Source organism: Lactuca virosa, chromosome 9, assembly GCF_052849685.1.
Source record: "Lactuca virosa cultivar CGN04683 chromosome 9, Lactuca_virosa_CGN04683_v6, whole genome shotgun sequence".
NCBI classification, from domain to species: domain Eukaryota; kingdom Viridiplantae; phylum Streptophyta; class Magnoliopsida; order Asterales; family Asteraceae; genus Lactuca; species Lactuca virosa.
In genome coordinates this window covers 148637440-148656843 of record NC_136434.1, presented here as the reverse complement: position 1 = coordinate 148656843, position 19404 = coordinate 148637440, and the positions used below count along the sequence as shown (strand labels likewise).

Sequence of the window (19404 nt, the reverse complement as noted above, 5' to 3'; positions counted from 1 at the left end):
TACACACAGTTTCCATTCTAGCCACCGGTGCGAAAACTTCATCGAAATCAACCCCGTGTTTTTGTACATAGCCTTTTGCGACTAACCTCGCCTTGTGCTTCAAGATATTTCCATTTGGATCTCTTTTTATCTTGAAGACCCACTTGAGACCAATGGGTTTTCTTCCTTTTGGCAACTCTACTAGCTTCCAGGTTTTATTTTTCTCGATTGCTCTTAGCTCACTCTTCATTGCATCTTCCCATTCATCAATTCCTTTTGCCATAGAGTAAGACGAGGGTTCCTCGTCATCATGTAAGAACAAAAGTTCACTACAATCTTCATATATTTCAGCCAAGGTGCGAAACTTGGTTGGAGCATTGGTTGTAGACGAGGTCGAGCTAGTTGCACTTTCATGGGAAGATTCAGGACTTGATGGAATACTACGAGGACTTGATGAAATATTATGAGGACTTTCAGGTACATTATTATTCGGATTAGTATTGTCTTCATTTGAGTTTTCACCATATTGCTCGCTATCTCCACGGGTGTTTTCATCAAGATATATTATATCAAAGGTGAAGATTTCATTTGATGTTTGCTTAAATTTTATTGCTTGCCCCCATTCCCATGTTTTATTTTCTTCAAAAATCACATCTCTACTTACTCGAATGGATCCCGTATCAGGATCAAGCAATCTATAACCTTTCGTGCCTTTTTCTACCCCCAAGTGTACTAGCTTTTTGCTACGTGCTTCTAATTTACTCAAATGCCTTCCAGTTACCCGCATGTGTGCAATGCAACCAAAAACTCTTATATGATCAATCCGTGGTTTTCTTCCGGTCCATGCTTCATACGGTGTACCATCTTTGAGAGCTTTAGTGGTTACTCGATTAAGAATGTAAATTTCATGAGTTACTGCCTCGCCCCATAACACATTAGGTACTTTCATGCTCTTTAAACTAGTTCTTGCCATCTCTACAACTGTGCGATTGCGTCGTTCCACAACTCCATTCTATTGTGGGGAGTATGGTGTTGTATAGTGCCTGTTTACGCCATTTTCTTTGCAAAAAGAGTTGAATTGATTTGAAAGAAACTCACCCCCTCGATCCATACGAAGTGTTAAAATCTTCTCACCGGTTTCCACTTCAACTTTCACTTTGAAATTTTTTAAAACTTGCAAGGCTTCATCTTTATTTTTCATCAAATATTCACACATAACTCTTTTATAGTCATCGACTAGCAACATGAATTACCTATTCCCCGCTGGTGTGGGTGGAGAGATGGGATCACAAAGATCCACATGCACGAGTTCAAGTCTTCTTTTAGCTCTAAAGGTTGTTTGTGTGGGGTATGGTTTTCGTGTTTGTTTTCCGGCCAAACATCCTACACACAGGCTATTGGGGTTATCTATCTTGGGTAATCCTTCCATAATATTTGTATCATACATATGTTTAAAGGCTGAAAAACTTACATGGGCTAAGCGATTATGCCATAACCATGTTAGTTCTATCGTTTCGCTAAGTAGGCACATGGTTTCTTCTTCTTCAAGCGTGATTTTGTAGAGGCGATTTTTAGATTACATGACTTTCATCAATAATCTTCCCTTTGCATCGTGAACCCACAGGTAAATACCATGCATAATGATTCTATCACCATTTTAAGCCAATTACCCCAAACTAATAATATTGTTGCAAAGTCTTGGTATAAAATATACTTCCTTGAGTTCTCGATGTTCTCCATTCTTGCATTTAAAAATGATGGAACCCCTTCCTTCTATTCGAACTCTAGACCCATCCCCAAATTTGACAAAGCCTTTAATTGAGGTATCAAGTTTTCGAAATTTACCTATTTCACCTGTCATGTGGTTGCTGGCTCCATTGTCAAGGCACCATACTTTTGATAAGCTTGATACTTCTTCCTTTTTTCTTAGGGTTGGGTTTACTTTTTCTTCATTTAGCATGACTTCATCTTTAACATGTTCATTGTTCACGGCTGCAAGTAATAGGGATGGTTCGGCATCATTGAAATCTTGGGTTAGATTAGCTTCTTGAATCCTTTCTCTTCGTGGGTTTTTGCATTCGGAAGCATAATGCATGTATTCTTGGCAATTATAGCATTGTATCTTGCTTTTGACATAGTTTTGAGTTTGGTTTTGCCCATGACTTCCTCTATTATGGTGATTACCACCTCTTCCACGACCTGAGTTGTTCCAATTACCTCTTCCACGACCAGAATTGTTCCAATTACCTTTTCCACGATCTGAATTGTTCCAATTACCTTTTCCACGACCTCTTCCTCGTCCCCTACAGTTGCTTAAATTACCCTGTTGCTTGTTCTTTGATTCTTGCCCGTTCGATTGCTTCTTGTTTCTTTTTGACCATTCTTCATGGGTTAAGAGTACTTTCTTCTCGTCTACTTCGTGATGTACTTGAATACGCACTTCGTGTGCTTTGAGTCTTCCAACGACTTCTTCAACTGTCATCGTATCAAGATCAGCGAATTGTTAAATTGTTGATGCAATTTGAACAAATTTGGAGGGCACGGCTCGAAGAATCTTCCTGACCATGTACACTTCGTCCATGGTATCACCTAACACCCGTATGTTGCTGAAAAATCATCAACCGTCTCGGATTCTTTCATACTAAGAATCTCGAATTCAGCCTTTAGTGACTGAACTTTTGCTGTTCGAACTCGATCTGCACCCATATATATAGTCTTGACTGTTTCTCACACCTCTTTTTCTGTTTTCTTCTCTGCTATCGACAAAAGGATTTCTTCCGGGATGGCTTGGTAAATTGCTGTCATAGCCGTCTTATCCTTCTTGACACCAACTGCATTCTCGGGTTTCTTCGGTTCAATCACATCCCAAACCTCCATTGCTTGCATGAACACCTTCATCTTAATTGCCCATGCAGCATAGTTGGTTTTAGTCAAGATGGGATAATGCATCTTCGGTCCTTCCATGGTGGGGCTGTGAAAGATCGGTTTGTCGGATCTCTTATGTGTTCTTCTCTGCTCTGATACTAAGTATAAGGTGTCTACCTGATACCTTGCTGCAACCTTGTTGCCTAAGAACAGAAAACAAAACAGAACAGGAAGGAAAGAAGGGAAAAAAAACTGCACATCAAGGAACAAGAAACAAGGGCGATAACAGGGAAATAAAGAAACGGGATTTGTGTTTTTGCTTGGTGGAAAAGGAAACTTTATTGCTGAAAAACTTCAATCTAAATACCTATATACATATCATATTTATAGTAAAAGAAATAGAGTTTGACTCATAGTCTAAAACCGGGAAACAAAAATAATAAAATCAATTTTCCTAAAATGCCCCTGTGGGCTTTTTTCTTGAATTACGCCAACATATTCTAGTCTCCCATCGAGCCTTAAAACAAAATTGAAACCCTCGATGATAAGGCCCAACGGAAAAGGTCACCAAGAATCTCCTCTTGCTTGAGAGTGTAAACAGAAAAAGTTGTAGACGAATGCAGTGATAGGTTGACCGACATTTGATCCCACAGGGAAGAAAGCCCAAAGTCGTCCCACGCTAGGTCAAAATCCCCGAGTATTTGTGTGATTTATTTAGCGAACACATATTGTTTGCATATCATTTTTAATAATATTATAAACCATATATATAACTTTAGCGACTTTTGAAAAGCAAAAAGGTGAAATTTTTTGGCAAATAAACTTTTTTACTTATCTAATGGTGATGCGGACAATGCCGAGGTGAAATCAAGCTATGCATTGTAGTCGCTTTTGCTAGGATCAAGAACCAAGAAACACATAACACATGATAAATATGAGAAGAAAAATAAAGAACATAAGGATTTAATAGGGGTGCAAACGAGCCAAGCTACTCGCGAGCTACTCGGGATCGGATCGTTAAAAGCTCGACTCGAAATCGATTTTAAACGAGCCCGAGCCGAGCTCGAGCTTAATATTAAGCTCGTTTATTAAACGAGCTCGAGCTCGAGCCTATGTCATTAAGCTCGATTAGGCTCGCGAGCCTAAACGAGCCTTTATATAATATAATTTATTATTATTTATATATATTAAAATAAAAACATATTATGGGAATTATGGATTTAGGGTATTAGTAAACGAGCTTATTAACGAGCTCGAGCCGAACCTAAGCTTATTTAGGCACGTTAGATAAAAAACGAGTCGAGCCCGAGCCCGAGCCGAGCTTGTATAATTCCTTACGAGCTCGAGCCGAGCTCACTACAAGAAAGCTTGAATCGAGTCGAGCTCGAGCTCGAGCCTCATATAACTTAAACGAGCCCGAGCCGAGCCTGGCCAGGCTCGGGCTCGGCTCTGCTCGTTTGCACCCCTAGGATTTAACATGGTTCAGACGATCAAAATGATAGCTAATCCACATACATACGAATTATATTAGACTTGTAGAAATACAAGTTATACACACTTTCTACTTTGAAACACTTAAGGTTACAAATGTACAAAGAGATATGCTTATAACGACAAGTTTACCTAAAAATTGCTCATGGATGAACCTTTTAAAACACTATTATTACATTGAAGTGTATCAATACCCACAACAAACTTAGTGAGTTCCCTAAAATACCACACATATTCAGCTTTGCCCTTATATCAGGCCCCACCCATCATACATACGGGCCTAGCCCAAGAAACAAATAGGCTAGCCCTCAATACAAATGGGTCCCACCCAACATACAAACGGGCCCAACCTAGCATATAAACGGGCTCAGCCAAGCATACCAATGCAAGAGTCATAAAGACAACTAGCATCCTACACAGTATAATGAGAAGACTCACCTTGCCGATGGAGGCTAGGGTACCAAGAGCACCAAAACGAGCCAAAACTCTCAAACGGAGGCTATGATTTTGTGATAGAGGCTTGGAGGCTGAAAAAGATACCCTAATCCTTGGGTAAGATGCTTAAATACGAGAGAAACCTTAAAATTATGGGCTTGGGCTAGAACAACCATTCTCACGCGTGACCACATTTTTTTCCTAAAAACTATGTCTTTGTGTAACATCCCAAAATTGATGACCAAAAATTTCATTTTTAATTACGTAATTATAAAAACCAGTAGTCTGAAAACATCAATAGTGTCATCCCATATCATAATCAAAAACCAATATATCGATAACCAAAACATGTCATAAGAAAACAACATCAGAGTACAACTCCCAAAGATCTCATGTGCGGAAAATCATAGTGTGATGCACTGCGATCATGCCGGATCCTTTCCTTTCGAAGAAGAAGTACCTGAAACCAAAACTGAAAACCGTAAGCATGAAGCTTACTGAGTTCCCCCATCATACCACATACCATACAACAAATACATTGCCAAGCATATCTGGGTGCCAGCCTCCTCTTTATTCTATTTCAACCGAATACTGTCGAGCATATCTGGATGCTGCCCTCCCATTCGGTCTATTTCAACCGGATACTACCGAGCATATCTGGGTACTGGCCTCCCCTTCGGTCTATTTCAACCGGATACTGCCAAGCATATCTGGGTGCTGGCCTCCCATTCGGTCTATTTCAACCGAATACGGGGTCTATTTCACCCCTACCACTACCACATAATATCGTAGCAAATAAGCACATAAAACATAACAGATAGTGGCATACCAGACAATTATCACAAAGACAATCATCTCTACTACAAACAACTACTAGTGGGCTGACATTAGTGCCTTTGACCCACTCATACAGGAAGGTAACTCACCTCACACTACTGAAGTCCACTGCAAGAAATCCTTAGCTGCTGTCCTGGCAACTCCTCGAGCTATCAATACCAAAATATCACCCAATTAGCAATTAGGTCCCAAACCATGATCCATAATCCATACTTGGGGGTAAATTGACCATTTTACCCCTGGCCCAACAAGATTCATAACTAAGTCCCAAGCCCAAAACCAACACGGCCCAAAACTATAAAATCCATAAAAGCCCATCAATGGCCCAATTTTCCAAATTGGGCACAAACCCTTACATGGGCCTTTCCCTAAAGCCATTTACTTTTCTGAACCAATGATTTTCCGATGGCCCAAAGGTCCAAGCCCATTGGGCCTAATCAAGGCCTAACTACATTGGGCCCACTAAAGCCCAATTCATCATCCAATGCCCATTAGGGCAAGCCCAGCAAGGCAAGCCCAACCAGAAGTCCATTACTCTAAAATCCTTAGTCCATTATGAGCCCAAACCAAAGGATAAGTCCAATACCAAGCTAGCCAACAATCAAAGAGCCTAAAACTTTGGCCCAGAAACTTCCTCGAACACGCTCTCACATCGTGAGGCTTCATTCCTCACGTCGTGAGTCCAGATCTGACCACAAATGAGCATTAAGCTCCTAATCCATTAAGACTTAAAATGGGACAATCTAGAGGGTCTTCCTTGACCCCAAGGGCCATAAAAATCGAAGCTTTTTAGTCATGTATGTCCAATACATGACTCAAACACCAACTTGGGTCAAAATGGAGGAAAAAGGATCAAGACTCAAGCTTGGAGTCCAAAACTTCCATAAAAATCCAAATCTGAGGGTTCTAACACATCAAATGACTCAATGGTCCATAAAGCTGCCAACTTTATGGACCTCATGCATGATAGTCCAAGTTCCCATGCAAAGAAGGTAACCATAACCTAGATCTAGCAAGATTAGAAGAGAAAGGTGGGATCTTTGAGACTTACAGAGGTTTATAAGCTCAGAAGTACCACAAGGAGGAGATTATCTCGCCAAAAAGGAACCACCGCAAGAGCTTATTCTTCTTCTTCTTCAAGGAAATCAAAACACCAATACCACCAACAATGGCTCAAGGGCTTAAGAGGATCGATTCTAGGGTTTCTCATAGGTCTTGGAGGTGAAGGAGGCTGAGGAGAAGCAACCCTAATCATCCCTTACCTTCAAATACCCGAAAATAAGGGTTTTGGTGCATTAGGTGCGTCTCACGTCGTGAGCATTTCATGCTCACGTCATGAGTCTTAAGTGAGCTTGGTCAACAAGTCAACGATCACTCATTCGAACCACTCCAACTTCAAACAGCCATAACTTCTTCGTTTCAAGTCTGTTTTCGACGTTCTTTATTGTAACATCCCAAAAATACAACCCAAAAATTTTCGTTTGAAAACTTTACTAAACCATAATATCAAATATTAAAAGATAAATCCATGGATCATGCGTCTCAAAATGTCATAATAAATTTATCAAACCAACTGATGTCAAAACATATCAAAATATCCGAATAAAACTCCCAGGATAAACTGAAGCTGTGGTGTGTGCCATGTCATCATCCCGAGCTCTTCCCCTTACTAGCGGAAGTACCTGAAACCAAAAACTGAAACTGTAAGCACAAAACTTAGTGAGCTCCCCCAAACTACCACATACCATACAATAACATATAAAGCAACTACTGGGCCTTGCCCACTGCATCAGACCGAAGTCCGGAAACTGCATCGAACCGAAGTCCGGAACTAACCAGGGCCTTGCCCTCTGCATCAGACCGTAGTCCGGAAACTGCATCGGACCGTAGTCCGAAACTAACCAGGGCCTTGCCCTCTGCATCAGACCGTAGTCCGGAAACTGCATCGGACCAGTAGTCCGGAACTAACCAGGGCCTTGCCCTCTGCATCGAACTGAAGTCCGGAACTGACTGAACATAGCAGAGCATAATCATAACTACTAGCATAAACACATATACTGCATACTGCATCAGACCGAAGTCCGGAACACATAACACGAAGACATGCTTGAATCACAAAGACATCAAGCACACTGAACTACTGCATCGGACCGAAGTTCGGAACTACTGCTAACTTAAACGAGCCGGCATTGTGGCCGTAGACCCGTTCCTACTTGAAGGAAACTCACCTCGCAACGCTGGCTGCTGAGATGCTAAATCTGAAACTGGCTGACTGCTGCTCCGGAACTCACCGACAGATGAAGTAGCAAATGGAAGCTAGCTTCTGGATCTCCTTCTTCTCCTTTGCACCTTCTCTCTTTCCTTCTCTTCTACACTTCCAAGAATACACCGAAACACTCAAAATCAAGAAGGAATCACTCAAACTCACCAATGGAGGGCTAGGGTTTTGAGGGGGAAACGCTCTAAGGGTGCTGGAGGCTGGGATGGGGGCTATAAGGACGTTTAAATAGGGTACAAACCCTAAGGATTAGGGTTTCCTCCAGACTGGCCTACTCGTCGAGTCCAGGCGCGGACTCGCCGAGTAGATCACTTAAAACCCGCGTCCAACCTGGCATCTACTCGACGAGTTAGGGCTACTACTCGCCGAGTAGCTCTTTATAAAAGACATTTAATAAATTAATACGTACCAGGAACGGGGCGTTACATTTATATTCACGGAAATGTGGCGAGAAGCTCTACACATCTATCAACTTATCCTCATCTCAAAACATTCCGAACAAAAATTCAAAATTCATAAAGAGCTCGAACTGCCACTTTACCGATATACCCCTTGGCTCCAATACACAACCCAAACTCCCGGATCACCTCAATTACATTATCCATACCTAAATGGGTCTAGATATTTCTTTTCCAAAGGCCCTAAGCCTTATGATAACCTATCTTCAGGCCACATTCCCGAATTAGGAAGGCAATTCGGAACAGGGCGTTACACTTTGACTCCTCTATGCCCTACACTAATCCAATATGGAAAATGGGTGTTACATTAGATATCTACATGGGAATCTTGACCACAAACTTCAACTTCATGTCTCTCATTATTTAGGGTCTTATTGCTTATTCAAAAGTTGATCGGAGCAGGTGTCTTGCCATTCAGCGGTCCACCTCTGTTTTTCTAGGGGCAACTCATGTTTTGCTCCTCAAAATTTTAGGGTTATATCATGGTCTAGAGGTTGAATAACAGGGTGGCTAATGCGGTTGTTGAGACATGTTGGATTATGAATCTTTTACGTGAGTTTCGACGTTTGCCTCCAATTGCCACCATTGTTTACTGTGACAACATAATGCGGCTTACATGTCTGTAAATCATGTTTAACATCAATACACAAAACACGTAGAGATTGACATACATTTTGTCTGAGACCAAGTTGCCACATGCCATGTTCAAAGGTCGTCACTTACCTTCCTCTGTTTAGTCATGTATCTTCACAAAGGGTATCGTATCAACACTATTTTATAATTTAAATGTTCAAAGATTTCCTCACGATAAAACTATAGGGAGGGGGGGGGGGATGTTAGTGTGTACATATTTACGCTAGTATGTTTGTTTATAGCTTAGTTCTTATCTCGGCCTATGACCTATGTGTTTTTGTATATATTTATTGTATTTTTGTAACAAATATGAATCAATGGAAAATACTATTGAACATATTCCTCTTCCTTGAAATGTAGACATCCACAATCGAACCAAAATGACGAAAGGTCTTACCTAGTCTTGATTCATCCTGATTATCAAGAAAACTTCATTAAGAAGTATGTGATAGCCTTCCCTCCTCTCGTGTCAACTCGCATTAGTTTAAAAAAAATCCTACCCAAATTTTTACACAAAATGACCATATATTGTTTATATATTTTTGAAAATTCCCAAAACAATGATCTACCAACCTAGGCATAGTCTCATAACACGACTCGTAAGAGTTATAAGAAAAACATGCACAATGACAAACAAAATGCCCTTTGATCATCTTGGACCCGACAAACGATCGTTGCTAGGGTTGTAAGATGAATCTTGCTTATTCCGTACATGTATGTGCCTAAACTCTTGCCGATAAATCTCCTCTTTCTGCCACTCCTCCCACCTCTCTTCTAAACCATCACCTTCAAGCATTTTTACAACTTCCGACATCTTTGGTCTCTCGAGTGGTGTTACTTGTGTGCACAATAAAGCTATCTGTATCAACTCTTCCACAACATCTTGCAGATAATTACCTTCCGCATCCACCAATATCTCCATCTTATTTTCCCCCAACAGTCCTTTCACCTAAACGATTCCCAACAACTCAATTATCAAACCAGAATACAAAACTTTGTAACAATGCTCAAGAAAGATAATTTGATTAGGACGGAAATATATTTCTTACCCAATCAAGCAACATGACCTCATCATCGTTGGCGAGGCGCCCAAGATCATAGGCACGTTGCCCAGTGACGAGTTCTAGAAGCATCACACCGTACCCAAATACATCGGATTTTTCTGAAGATCGCCGGGTGGATATATACTCGGGGGCTATGTGTCCAATTGTACCACGAACGCCTGTTGTAACATGAGTATCATTGTAGTCCATAAGTTTGGCCAACCCAAAGTCTCCTACCACAGCTTCAAACTCCTCATCCAACAGTATATTTGCAGCTTTTACATCATGGTGAATGATCTTAGGGTCACAATGCTCATGCAAATAAGCCAGCCCCCTTGCGGATCCCAGTGCAATTCGTTTCCTTGTTGGCCAATCAAGAGGTCGATCTACAGTCGTTATCAATCAGATAAAAAGTCAAGATTGACCTAAAAAGTCAAAGTTGACCTTCTTACCTCGTAGACATGATGCAACACTGCCATTGACCATGAAGGGATAAACAAGCAATCGTTCAGTTGGAGTCATACAAAACCCTTGCAGCCGAAGCAGATTCCGGTGCACCGCGATGCTTATCATTTCAACCTCCATTTGAAACTGCAATTCGCCACCTCTAACACGGTCTATCAGTCTTTTTACAGCCACCAGAGCACCAGCAGCTAACCGTCCTTTGTAAACTTTTCCAAATGCACCTCGGCCAAGAATGTTTTTTTCATTAAAGTTATTTGTTGCAACTTGTAGTTCATGCAAAGAAAACCTCTTGATCAGTTGTTTCAGATGAACTCCCGGGTCCTCTTCAGCTGCAAATGAGGAAAGAATCAAAGTTGGCTTATTGATCTTCTTGTTATATATAGTATTAACTAACCAGGCACATCAGTGAAATGATCTTGTTGGTATCTGCACCCCCGCCAAACAACCGCAATTGCCTGATATAGAAAAACTAGAGCAACACCAACAGCAACCCCTTCAGCAATAGCTTTGATATCGTTGTATCCTATTGAAATTACAGTTGCATATACAATCAGAAGGCGATAGATAATTCCTTTACACAAAATATGGACTTTGACATGAGATCAAACACTAATGACATAAATTAACAATGACGATCGAAAATACCTGAAGGAGATTGAGAATTAGATGGAGGTGAATATGGATATAGTGCAGATTCCGCAAGCGGAAACCTCAAGTTGGGATTATTGTAAAAACTGAATGAAGAGAAGTTTGCAGATAACATTGCCAAGGCATACAACATAATTTCAAGAATGATGCATGTAACTAACACATACCTCATAGCTGAGAAGAGTGAAAAGGAGCCATTAACAGGGACGTTTCCTATCAAGAAGTTGTTCGATAGATCACTGTGATAGAAGGAAACCCAAGTTTTTTAGCTTTGTTTTGCTGATCATCAACAGTCAAAATGGACCGACTTTTATTCTTACATTAGTTGTAGCGAAACAATAGTAGTTAATGAATATGGAATAGTTCCTGTCAAACTGTTGTTATCGAGACGACTATATATCCTTGCACAAAGAGCAGAGAAACAACAACGTGATTCTCGAGAAAATCATAATTCATAATTTGTGAATGAAGATGAAGTAACATCGACAAATTAAGCTACTCAAGTTTTACATCATGAGGAGAATCTGAATGATTTGAAATCGTACAGGAAACGAAGTTTCTGAAGGTTGCCCAATGTGTCTGGAATGCCACCTTCTAAATAGTTCAGGAAAAGTTCCAAGCCCACCAAGTTCGTTAAGTTCCCAATCTCATCAGGAATTCTTCCACTGAAGTTATTACTGTAAAGATGCCTGTCCCAGAACATGCCATAACAGAAATGTCACAAAAACAATCACACATAGTCATACTACTTCAATAAGCAAATACGAAATGCAAACAATAAAGACTTACAAGTACTTTAAGTTCCTAAGTTGACCAAGCAGTGGAACAAGCTGACCAGACAAGCCTGCGTTTCCAAGATAACTGCCTTCAACAAACCCCAATATACAAATTTATTCGTAAGACTAACACTAACAGAATGCAGAAAAAGAAATAAAATTTCAAATTTTGTCGAAACAGGTGGCTGAGCTTACATTCCAGTAATGCGGTTCTCATTGTCACAGGTAATATGAAACCACATACATGGATTGACTTGGCTTGTATTCCAACTTTGCAAAACATTCTGAGGATCCTGTAGTTGTGTCTTTAGGGCATTCAATGCATCAACTGTCTTGCACATTTGGAATTTGATTATGGGCTCATCTTTAAACCATCAAATTAAAACAATGAAGTTCAAAGACAAAACATCATAAATTTCATGAAATCTCTATTTATTATCTATAATTAGAAAGAAAGCTAGCTACTAAGATTGGGGAAATGATTCAAGGAAAGCAATTGCAGTAAGTTACTATATTTGATTAAGCAACAATCATTACTTAAAATCCAAGTCAAAATCAAATTAAAAAATAAAAAATCTTGAAAATAGCACATACCTTCAGCATTCCCATTAACCCTTAACAGATTAAAGAACCCCAAAATAAACCAATATAGGATCAGAGGGAAGGTACGATCCATTTCTCGCAGGCTAAAAGTGTACATTAATTAATTCCCCATGAAATACCACATGCTAGATTTGAACACAACTTAACAACTAAAACCTATTAATAACATCCACATATGAAAATAAAAAAAACTAAAACCAATAACTCCACTTCAAGAAAGTCTTGAAAATGGTTATTGTGAAGTTCATCTGTACGTAGTTGACTTTTCTGTATTAGAGATACTAAATTGAAAGGAGTAGTTTGGGGGGATGTCTTTGTGTATTCAGTCAAAGTTTCTATTTTTTCTTCTAAAAAGACAACTGGTTGTAGGGACAAAGAGAGGGATATAGTAGGAAATGGGGTGAGTCGATTTACTCCATTCATTTTCTCGGAAAAAGGGAGCATTGACAATTTGACTCCACGAGAAGACTTTAAAGCCACTGCCTATACTTTAAAATAATATTCATAAGAAATTCTCCCTTAGTGCAAATGAAATCCAACAACAGGTTACTTAAATTTCTCCCAAAACAAGGGTTCACTCGATGCATTTTTATCAAACACTTAATTCGCATGTAAACGTATCAAACAAAAACTTGCTAAAAAAACTGAAATCGATTGTTGGGTAGACATGATACTGATAAAGATAAGAGAGTAAAGAAAGCAATACACACCTACAACTGAACCTAGCTTGAGTTCGTATAGAAACGAGGTTTGCTAGCGATCCAAGCATGTATGGAGTGGGGATTCTAATACACCCAATTAAAAACCATTTTAACAGTCAAAATGGTTTTGACTTGTCTTAATCCAATTTGATGGGACTAATTTACACGGTAATAAGATGACATTAAATGTCTTGAGTATCGACCATGGTGCCTTTATTACGGATGTCGTTATTGCCATTGGCATCTAAAAATTGAGTCAAAACCAGAAAACCACTTTTCTTAAAATCCAATTTAAAATGACATATTATATATTATTAAATTATATTTTATAATAAAAACTATCTTAGTTTATGTTTTTTTTTTATCTTTTTCATTTTTTTTGAATAAATTGTTTTATTTTAAACACATTTTTTTCTTTTACCTTTTTCCATTTTTTCTTGAATAAATTTTTTTATTTTTGAATAAACTTTTTTAATTAAAACACGTTTTTTTTTACTTATCATTTATATATATATATATATATATATATATATATATATATATATATATATATATATATATATGGATTTTTTATTTAATGTATTTTCTTATTTTTTGAATATAAACAAACCAAATATGATATTTTTCGTAACTATATAACCATGTTAGGCAAAACTAATAGGTTTTAAATGAGTATACTAAAAATAACTTATTAAAAGTTTTCAAGTTTTATTTTAGAGCCGCAAACATACACATGCGTCCTAATATTACATATTTTATTATTAATATAAACGCATTTATAATAAAATTAAAATACGACTATGTTTAGGATCAAATAAAAATAATATACCTATGTGTACATTTATGGTCATTTAAGTTACTCCGTATTAATATTACATGTTTTATTGTTAATATTAACAGATTTCTAATAAAAATTAAAATATGATTTTGTTTCACGAAACAATGGTAAATAAAGACTAACTTTTATTTATTGTAGTTGTGTTTGATTAAAAACAATTGTAATTATATTTTTGTTAGTTATAAACTTTTGTCAATCTGAATGATTTAGTTTTTTCACCTCACAAAACTTATTGGACTCAAAGTTGGATTGTGATTTCATTTATAATAGTAAAATAAAATAAATATAAAAAATAATATTGGTTTTTGCCATGATATAACTATATTTATATTTATGGTCCTTTAAGTTACTATATATCTACAATAAATACTATATTTTTATATTGTCGTGTAAATGAATACCACTACGATCAAATCAAAATAATATAACTATATTTACATTTATGATCCTTTAAATTACCCTACATTTACAATAAATACTACGATCAAATCATAATAATATAATTATATTTATATTTATGGTCCTTTAACTTACCCTGCATTTACAATAAATATCTTATCTTTTTTTCAGTGCGGTGTAATACAATCAAATCAAAATAATATAACTATATTTATATTTATGGTCCTTTAACTTACCCTGTATTTACAATAAATACATTATCTTTATTTCAGTGAGGTGTAAATGAATACCACTACGATCAAATCAAAATAATATAACTATATTTATATTTATGGTCCTTTAACTTACCATACATTAACAATAAATATCATATCTTTACTTCAGTGTAATGTAAATGAATACCACTACTAACGATCAAATCAAAATAATATAAGTATATTTACATATATGGTCCTTTAACTTACCATGTAATTTATATAGTATTCTTTTTCATGACTAAAGCTTTACTATAAATCAATGTGTCCCAAACTTTATTTCATTGTACGATATTTTGAAAAACGATAGCCTAAGTAAAAAAAATGAGTTGGCCAGAATATTTGCCATTGTTTGATGAGTTAAATTACGAGGTATGTTCATTTATTATTATTTATATATTTATGTTTTTATAAATCACATATTTATATTTGTATGTATTGATTACGTTAATGATATTTACACAAACAATGCATCTCAAGATGATGAGAATGAAAATACTTACTTCATCAGTGAGGCATCAGAATTTGAAACTATCATGGATGAAGTTTTAGATTTATAAATATGGTTATTAATCAATAAGTTTACTTGTATCTAATGAAAAAAATATTTTCTAGGTATTTAATTCTCTAATAGACTAGGTGCAAAATAAGGGGTGTGCATTTTGTTATGTTATTGTAATAAAAAGATCCACTGCTAACTTAAATATTATTTTTCAGTGTGATAGTAGGGTACATACAAAAGAAAAAAAACATCCACAAAAAATACCGATACCAAAAAAATAAACTGGCCATTTTCACTAAAAGGAAAGTATTCATCAAAATATAATTTTTGGTCATTAAAAGCCATATGTGAAATACATAATCACGAGCCCGCCTTATATTTAAAAGGTCACCTATATCCAAGGCGTCTTTTTGAAGATGAAACCCGATTAGTGGAAGATTTGATAAGAAAAAAAATGTGAAACCAAAAGATATATTATCGACATTAAAGAAGGAAAATTTATCCATTCTTCCAACTATATATAATGCACGCCAAAAATTCAGGATGAAGGAGAATAGTGGCAAAACTCAAATGCAAGTTGTTATGTCTTTCTTGGTTGAGAATGGCTATATCTACTACAGTCGCGTTGATACATCAACCAACGAGCTTCAAGATTTATTTATTGCTCACCAAAGATCATTGGAGATGTGGCGTGCATTCCCACATGTCATGTTAACGGATGCAACATACAAAACAAACAGGTACGAGATTCCCCTCCTTGAAGTAGTTGGTGTAACTCCAACTAATCATACCTTTTTATGTTGCATTCTTATACATGCATAAGGAAACAAAATCCAACCACACTTGGGCACTAGAGTCTTTAAAATCAACAATAGATAGATGTATGTTTCCACGTGTAATTGTCACAGATAGAGACATTGTAACACTCTAATTTTCAAATAAAATTTTCATTTTAAAACCTCATAAAACACAATCTCACTTTCTCAAAAACCTAAATGTATAAGTTATTATCAAAACAACATTAAAGTATCCCAAAATCCTCAAATCTCTATAAGCCGACGGATGTGTACAATCGAGCCTTCGCCTTCCCAAAATCTACAGAAGTACCTGAAACACATATCACACAACACTGTAAGCACGAACTTTAGTGAGTTCCCCAAAATACAACATACAAATAGTTAGCCTCTCATGGCTATATCTCAATAAGGACCCTCCGATCATGTGTCTCAGTGAAGACCCTCCGGTCTCACATCTCGGGTCGGACCCTCCAGTCTGGTATCTCAGTGAAGACCTTCCGGTCTCACAACTCGGTTTGGACCCTCCGGTCCTAACTCAATAAGGCACAAAATAATATACATCATAAATCACAAAGACAAAATGCATGATATCAAATAACTCAGAATAAGCACATAAGACCCTCCGGTCGATAACTCAAATAAGACCCCCCCCCCCCGGTCACACAGTATTACCACTCAGGTAAGTATAGTGAGAAGACTCACCTTCCAGAGTAAAGCAATGTATCCCACACTCAAGTTGCTGGTCTAGACTCCGCCTACACATATCACAATCATCTCTACTTAGCAATTATATAAAAATGTTAAGCTAACTCCTCTACTAAATCTCAAAAAGGGTGAAAGACCATTTTACCCCTCCATGTTCTCCAAAGTCCACAACTTGACCCAACCCTAAAAGTCAACGGATGTCAATAGTCAAAATTGACCCAACTCGTCGAGTGCAACTCATCTACTCGTCGAGTCCATGCAGAGTCCAGAAGATCTGGGAAAAAACCTAGCCACTCGTCGAGTTGTCCCACCAACTCGTCGAGTTCAATCTGAATCCAAAATGGGAAAACCCAACTCAAATCGTCGAGTTGGATGCCCAACTAGTCAAGTTCTTCAGCCATTACTCATTAATCTCATTCCAGTCGATTCCAAAGCCCCAAACTCCAGATCCAATCTCCTAGGATGAAGTTACCGCGTAAAGTTGCTAACTATACGATCATGCAAGGCCTCACAAGGTTAAAACACTCAAAACTAAGCTCAAGAAGGGATTTAGGACATGAAGTGTAACGCCCCGATTCGAATTGTTCCCATTTCGGGGTGGTGATCAAGGAGTGGGTATTAGCTAAGCTATAACCATTTAAGAGTTGAGCTTGGGCTCATTTGGAGGTGGATGATGAAGTTTGGATGGTCCAATTATTCGGTTTGTGTTTTGGAGCATAAGGGTATCGGTAAAGGCGTTGGTTCGGGCCATTTATGGATTTTGTATTTAAGTTCAGTTGGCTTTCAGGCTAAATAAACTTGATAGATGCGCAGGGCTTCTCGTTATCTTTCCGCGGATATAAAGAACGTCAAAATCAGAGTTATAACGAAGAAGTTATGGCCATTTGAAGTTAGAAGGGTTTGGGCCAAACCGGGTACGCAGGGCGTACGAGATATGTACGCATAGCGTACTTGGGTGTTATGGACGCGGATGCACATGGGAACGCCCTACGTTCCCCAAGGGAACATGATGCGTTCGTCTGTGCAGATTAAACCCTAATTTTCGGGTATTGGACCCTATTTAAACACCTTAAATCACCTCCAACCCTCATTTCCTTCAGCCTCCATCCTATTTAACCCTAAGAATGAAACCCTAAGCCTCTTGCATGCATTTTGAGCTTACCTTGAGTATTTTTGTGTTATTTGGGTGATTTGAAGAAGAAGGTGTTTAGAGAAGAAGCAAGAGATTGAAGAGAGCTTGTAGATCCATAGGTTTTACATCATTTCCAGCATATTGAAGGTATAAAGTTCTCATCTTGGTGCTCCTACATCATAGATCTAGGTTCTCTTGGATATTGTCCCTTTTTGGTTTCAAGAATGGAGTTTTATGGTTCAAATCCATTTCTGGACTTAGGGTTGCCACCTATGAAGCTATTTGAGTCCCTTAGGCATGAAAGTTGCCATCTTTAAGGTCCTAATGGGTTCATGCAAGAGTTGTGGCCATCTTTATGGAAGTTGATTGCTATTTCTTGAGATTGGGACTTTTGGGTGCATGCAAAGTCGTCAAGTCCGTGACTTTATGATTTTAGAGGTCTTAGATAGCTTGTATCTATGTTTGGATAGCAAGGCTTAAGCATTAAGTGCTTAATGGCCAATTTTTGGAATCTGGACACGAACGCGTTGCGTTCCCACTGAGACTCGCGACCAGTATTGCAAAGGAACGCCATGCGTTCAAAAGTCAGTGGGCCTTTTTGGGCCATTTCCTTGGACTAGTTGATTATGAGCCCGTGGCAGTTAGATATAAGACCATGTGGGAGAGCCCATGGCATTCCTAGGTAAAGACCATGTGGGGGAGCCCATGGCATGATGGTAAAAGACCCTGTGGGGAGCCCACGACATCCTTATATGTTATGTATGTGTTATGTAGTATGATAGATACTCCTGTGATATATGATATGATAATTGATTATGTATGTTATTGCATGGAAGACCCAGGGAGGAGCCCGTGGCAGTTGGATGTCAGACCACGTGGGGGAGCCCATGGCATTCCTAGGTAAAGACCATGGGGGAGCCCATGGCATGAAGGTATAATGGTTTATGGAAATGCGTTTTGATTAATTAAAAATGAAAAAAAATTCTTTGAAAATTTGGGTCGTTACAAGTTGGTATCAGAGCCTTGGTTTGAGGGATTCAGATGTACCCTCGGGTGTGTCAGGACTCAAACTAAGGAAATGGTAAATTTGTTTTCTAAATAAAAGCTAAAAACTTTTAAGGAATGGAAAAGATGAGAGTGCAACGCTCGTGATCAGTCGAGCCAAGTAAGTAGTTCCCCAATATGTTAGCCATGTTATATTGATATTTGAGCTATGATAGTCGTATGGAACTTGCTATGTGTATGCTTTTAAAATTGTATACGGTCAGGAGCTTATAGCCTTAGAATGATTGATTTGGCCTTATTTCCTGTTCATCGTATGGTTGTGGTCCTAGGGTAGAATCTTTTATTTGAAAGTCTATTTATTGTTTTCAAAATAAAAGCTAAAAACTTTTAAGGAATGGAAAAGATGAGAGTGCAACGCGCGTGATCAGTCGAGCCAAGTAAGTAGTTCCCCAATATGTTAGCCATGTTATACTGATATTTGAGCTATGATAGTCGTATGGAACTTGCTATGTGTATGCTTTTAAAATTGTATACGGTTTAGGAGCTTATAGTCTTAGAAT

The 19404-nt window shown here is 38.0% G+C and overlaps 1 protein-coding gene across 3 annotated transcripts; it reads right to left on the bottom strand.

The window, feature by feature from the left end:
- Window positions 1-9459: 9459 nt before the first annotated feature.
- Window positions 9460-12894, bottom strand: LOC145141382 (BRASSINOSTEROID INSENSITIVE 1-associated receptor kinase 1-like). Of its 3 annotated transcripts, none has more exons than XM_079074671.1 (11): window positions 12503-12892; window positions 12104-12272; window positions 11922-11993; window positions 11678-11821; window positions 11453-11524; window positions 11300-11371; window positions 11130-11218; window positions 10879-11007; window positions 10472-10813; window positions 10026-10405; window positions 9460-9925 (listed from the first exon to the last, which is right to left on the bottom strand). In XM_079074671.1, the coding sequence occupies exons 1-11, from the start codon at window positions 12606-12608 to the stop codon at window positions 9626-9628; spliced, it is 1875 nt and encodes a 624-aa protein (XP_078930797.1). In that variant the 5' UTR covers window positions 12609-12892; the 3' UTR covers window positions 9460-9625. The 3 variants fall into 3 exon arrangements, with proteins under 3 accessions (XP_078930797.1, XP_078930798.1, XP_078930796.1); XM_079074672.1 differs by having other exon boundaries at window positions 12104-12236; window positions 12503-12889; XM_079074670.1 differs by having other exon boundaries at window positions 11130-11371; window positions 11453-11533; window positions 12503-12894.
- Window positions 12895-19404: the final 6510 nt, after the last annotated feature.

What these genes read in the sequence shown, in the direction of transcription:
- LOC145141382 (XM_079074670.1), bottom strand. Translation starts at nt 12,608, where the DNA reads ATGTACACTTTTAGCCTGCGAGAAATGGATCGTACCTTCCCTCTGATC. An exon ending in CTTCAGAAACTTCGTTTCCT is followed by an intron (nt 11,534 to 11,677) that starts GTACGATTTCAA and finishes TCTTTGTGCAAG; the next exon opens with GATATATAGTCGTCTCGATA. An exon ending in ATTGTTTCGCTACAACTAAT is followed by an intron (nt 11,372 to 11,452) that starts GTAAGAATAAAA and finishes CTTCTATCACAG; the next exon opens with TGATCTATCGAACAACTTCT.